The sequence below is a fragment of the Elephantulus edwardii genome, unplaced genomic scaffold (genome assembly GCF_000299155.1).
Source record: "Elephantulus edwardii isolate Elephantulus edwardi_28Jun2011 unplaced genomic scaffold, EleEdw1.0 scaffold00121, whole genome shotgun sequence".
Classification (NCBI taxonomy): Eukaryota; Metazoa; Chordata; class Mammalia; order Macroscelidea; family Macroscelididae; genus Elephantulus; species Elephantulus edwardii.
In genome coordinates, this window is record NW_006399871.1 from 4,366,394 (window position 1) to 4,370,857 (window position 4,464).

General features: G+C 45.5%; 1 protein-coding gene across 1 annotated transcript; it reads right to left on the minus strand.

Moving 5' to 3' along the window:
• Positions 1–2,706: 2,706 nt before the first annotated feature.
• Positions 2,707–3,777, minus strand: CCR3 (chemokine (C-C motif) receptor 3). The gene has a single exon (XM_006892965.1). It carries the CDS (start codon positions 3,775–3,777, stop codon positions 2,707–2,709), a length of 1,071 nt encoding a protein of 356 aa, XP_006893027.1.
• Positions 3,778–4,464: the final 687 nt, after the last annotated feature.

A 4,464-nucleotide genomic window follows, 5' to 3' on the forward strand; every position in this document is an offset into this window, starting at 1 on the left:
CAGGGGAGCTTAGAGATGCTTTAATTCAATCTCTTCATGATATTAATAGGGGAAGGTGGGATCCAAATAGGCCAATCAATGTTACCCCGTCACATAATTCTTTCAGAGCAGAAGACTTATGCTCTTACACTAGTGAGATGGATACCACATCCAAACAGTAGTCTAGACTTAATTTTTTTACATAATTCTGAAGTTTTATTGTTGTTTGAATAGATAGTATATTCCAATATTAAACAGAAACTTGAAGCTTGCTTTTCCAAGAAAGTATAAGTAGGATAAAGAGAAGGGAATGGGGACCTGAGCCATTCTTTTCTTTTGAGTACTTTACAATATGCAGTAAGACATATTTTATGTCTTAACACGTAGCTCAAGGGCAAAGCCTGGCTCCTCTCTGTATCTATCATATCTCTCAGTGCACGATGTTAAGGGGAAAAAAAAACCAACAAACAAACAACTTTTTAAAAAAAGTTCTCAACAGAGCTCAACTGAATGAAAATAGCAGACTAAAAATTCCCACTGAACTAACTGGTCTCAGACCAACTGACAGGTGGTCCAGTCCTCAGCGTGTTGTGCTGTTAGCCAAAAGGCTGCATCGCCGGTCAGTCGTTCAAATCCATCAGCTGTTCACTGGGAGGAAGACGGGCAGTCTCTTTTCTTTGTGATTTTCAGCCTCAGCAAACCTGATCGAGGGTCGCCATGCATCAGAACCAACTTGAGATGGTGAGCTTGAGTTTTTTTGAGCGTGGGCTACTCAGGATGGTGACTTCCTTGTCAGAGTCCATTTTCCCCTGAGAATTATGAAGTTCTTCCTTTTCAAGGACAACTCTGGAGACCTCTCCAGAAACTTTTCTGCTAGAGCAGTGGTTCTCTAAGTGTGGTCCCTGGACAGATGGCATCAACAGCAGCACAGCAGGACTTGCTGGCAATGCAAATGGCAAGCCCTGCTCCAGCCCTGCTGAGTCACACACTCTGGGGTAAGGGCCAATCAGCTGTGCTTTAACAAGACTGCCTGCTGGTTCCGATGCCAAGTTCAAGAACCTCTGAACAAGAGTTTCTCAGGATTCCTGTGAGCTCAATACCTCCCCTTTCCTGCCAGTTGCGAGGACAGTGTCTCCATATTTCACGACCCTGAGAGGGTTCTTTGTACTGAAAATGTAAAATTGCTTCTCCTCTTTTGTGAGTCACTCATGAGAACAGTTAACGTAAATAGGAGCTCAGTTGACCTGCTCTGAACCAGGCGGATGTGACTTGCCAGAATTTTGCTCAAGAGTGTATACATGTGGATTTACGTTTTCTCTAAAAAGTGTTGTTGGTTTTTTCAATTTCACATCAGGCAAGTAGAGAGGTGGGCACAGTGAGCAGTAATTGATTGCTTGCATTTTTCTGAAACATGTTTCAGTTCCGGTGTGAAACAAAACTTCTTACCTTTGTGTAACTGAATCTAGTAGCTCTCTGACACTGAGTGGCGTTACACCATCTGCAACTCTTCAGAGAATCAAGCAAAGCCTTGCTTTTCCGGGTGGATGGTAAGCAATCTGCCCAACCCTCTGCAATATATGGACATGCTCCCAGCCAGCGTTGATACATTCTTTTTTTTTTTTCCTTTTAAAAGCCAAAGTTTCTTTTTACTTATAAATGCTCAAGAGAGTTTAAGAAGTCCGAAGGATCAAAGATATTCAGGTTTAATAAAGCTTATAATGAGTGGTGCCCATCTATGCCTCCATTGTTTCAGCTTCAACTTCCCTTATGGCCAGCACTGTGCCCTGGAGTTATTTCCAGATTGAGACAGTTTGAACTTGCAGTGTTCATAAAGGCCAATTATAGTAGTACTGATGAAAAGAACATTTCCAACAGCAGTCACTATCATTGCAAAGCACAATGTTGTATGGCTGTTACTAAAAGCCATCAAACCTAATCCAGAAACCAACACTGCAAATCCGGTTAATAAAAAGCAGAAGTATTTGTACGTTCTACAAGCCTGATCTAGGCTATAGTCTTCGCAATCACGTGCTATGCATCAGAGAGTTGGACAGTGACTAGGGATGATAGAGAATTGATGCCTTTGAGCTGTGGTGCTGGAGAAGAATGTTGAATACACCATGGACTGCTAGGAGAACAAACAGGTTTGTCCTGAAGAGGGTGAAGCCGGCTGCTTCTTGGAGTCAAGGATTTTGAAGCTCCATCTGACATACTTTGGGCATGTTGCAAGGAGGGACTGGTCCTTGGAGAAGGACATCATGTTTGGGAGAGTGGAGGGACAGCCCAGGACAGGAAGACCCTCAATGAGATGAATTGATTCAGTGATTGGGGTAGTAGGGGTAAGTGTGTCAGAGACGATGAGGTTGGCAACAGCATAGAGCAGCGTTTAAGGCTCTTGTACATAGGGTCGCTATGAGTCGCAAGTGACTCGACAGCATATAACACCACCACCACCACCAACACATGACAATGAGTCCTCCACTGTGAGCCACCTCTGGGTCCAAAAGTCCTATATTGAGCTGGCATCATGGTAAATCTGATATGAATGGCAGCACCTCAACAATAGCAACAGCCCAAATGATCACCAGGAGAAAACTGTTAGATAGTTTAATGGCTTCAAGAGCTGCAGTCCGAAAGGAATGACCCCAAAGATCAATGTGGTTGATTCAACGTTATTTGCTCCCTCTGTCCGGCCCATTTTTCTACAGGCAATTTTGTGCATCTGACCTAGAACACTGCAGAGAGCAGTTTGTGCTCCCCTGTTGATGGGGAGATGGAGCTGGTCCTTTCTTGTTTCTCCTTGGGAAAAAATGGGAGGTATCTGCCCACGTGACTGTGGAAAAAGTGGTGCAGGTACTTCCGGAATCGCTCCCCAACGAAGGCATAGATGATGGGGTTGACACAGCAGTGCGTGTTGGCCACTACTTCTGTCACTGCCTTGGCCAGGTCCAGCTGTTTGCTCTGCTCACAGCTGTTCTCAGGGAGGACCACTTGGAAAGCAGAAAGAAGCAGAGCCAGGCTGTAGGGGGTCCAGAACAGGAAGAAGACGACCATGATGACGAAGATGAGCCGGATGGCCTTGGACTTCTGTCTACTGGGACATTTCAGCAGAGCTTTGATGATCCCCGAGTAACAGATGGCCATAATGAGCAGGGGCAGAACGAGGCCCATGACGTTCATTCGCAGCGCGTGGAAACGCTTCCAGGTGTCTTCCTCACCCTCTGGGTAATGAGGGCTGCAGACCGACTGCTCCTCATCCTCTTGGAACTCGTGGAAGATGACCTCAGGGAGGGCCGCGAGCCCCGCCAGAACCCAGGTAAAGACGCTGGTGATGATGCCAAAGGTGACGGTGCGCGTGCGCAGGGCGAACACGGCGTGCACGATGGCCAGGTACCTGTCGATGGTCAGCAGGACGATGAAGAAGATCTCACTGTACAAGCCCAGGTAATAAAGCCCCGTGAAGAACTTACACATGCACTGGCCAAAGGCCCACTTGTTCCACTCCACATAGTGAATCCAGAATGGAAGTGTGACTAGAAAGAGCAAGTCAGAAATGGCCAAGTTGAGCAGGTAAATGTTGGTCATGATCCCCAGCCGCTTGTATTTGGTGAGGATCACCACCACCACCAGATTGCCCAACAGGCCAACGATGAACACCAGGGAATATAGTGGAGGCAGAAGCCGGGCCCCCAAATCCTTGATGTTGACCTTCTCACACGGCTGTCCTTCATCATAGTCATAGGGTGTGGTTTCCAAGGTCCCAACCTCAGTCTCAGTCTCTTTTGTTAAAGTTTCCATCTTCCTTGGACCTGTCACAAAGAAGAAAGATAGATTCCATCTTAGATATGACCTTACTTGTGAAAGGCACCTGCTGATGGGTTCATTTGCCTAATGAGGATACCCCATGTAATAAACAGCTGATTATCACCAGCTGCTCCAGGAGAGAAGGGTGGAAAAATCTCCTCCCAAGAGATTTACAGCCTCTGAAAACCACTTGCAGGGTCAGCTATGGGCCTGTTCCGACTCAATGGAACACAACAACAATAGCTTTGAAAAGTTTCTTGCATGTGTTTTAAAGATATGTCAGAGATGCTATGCAGAGGGTTAGGAAGAAAAGATCTGAAGTTTTAAAAGCCATTGTGATCTTTGATGGGAACAGGAAAAGGATCACCTGGGATATTACTGACGAAAGGAGATAATGATTTCTGAAAGCATTTGAAACAAAACGGTTTAGATATCTAACTGCAATTCATTGGTTATTTTTATTTTAAATATTCAAACTCATTGCAGGCAAGTCTGAACTGACTCATTGAGCCTCCATTGAGTTTTTTAAGGCTGCAAATTGCACAGGAGGAGATTGTCCATCCTTTTCCTATATAACAGCTCGTGGATTCGAACTGAGTGCCCTTGGGGTCACAGCACAGCTTCTTACCACTAGGCTACCAGAGCTCCCATATTTGTAATACTGATGATGATGATGATAAG

Coding starts and splice junctions, on each gene's coding strand:
- CCR3 (XM_006892965.1), bottom strand. CDS start 3,777: ATGGAAACTTTAACAAAAGAGACTGAGACTGAGGTTGGGACCTTGGAA.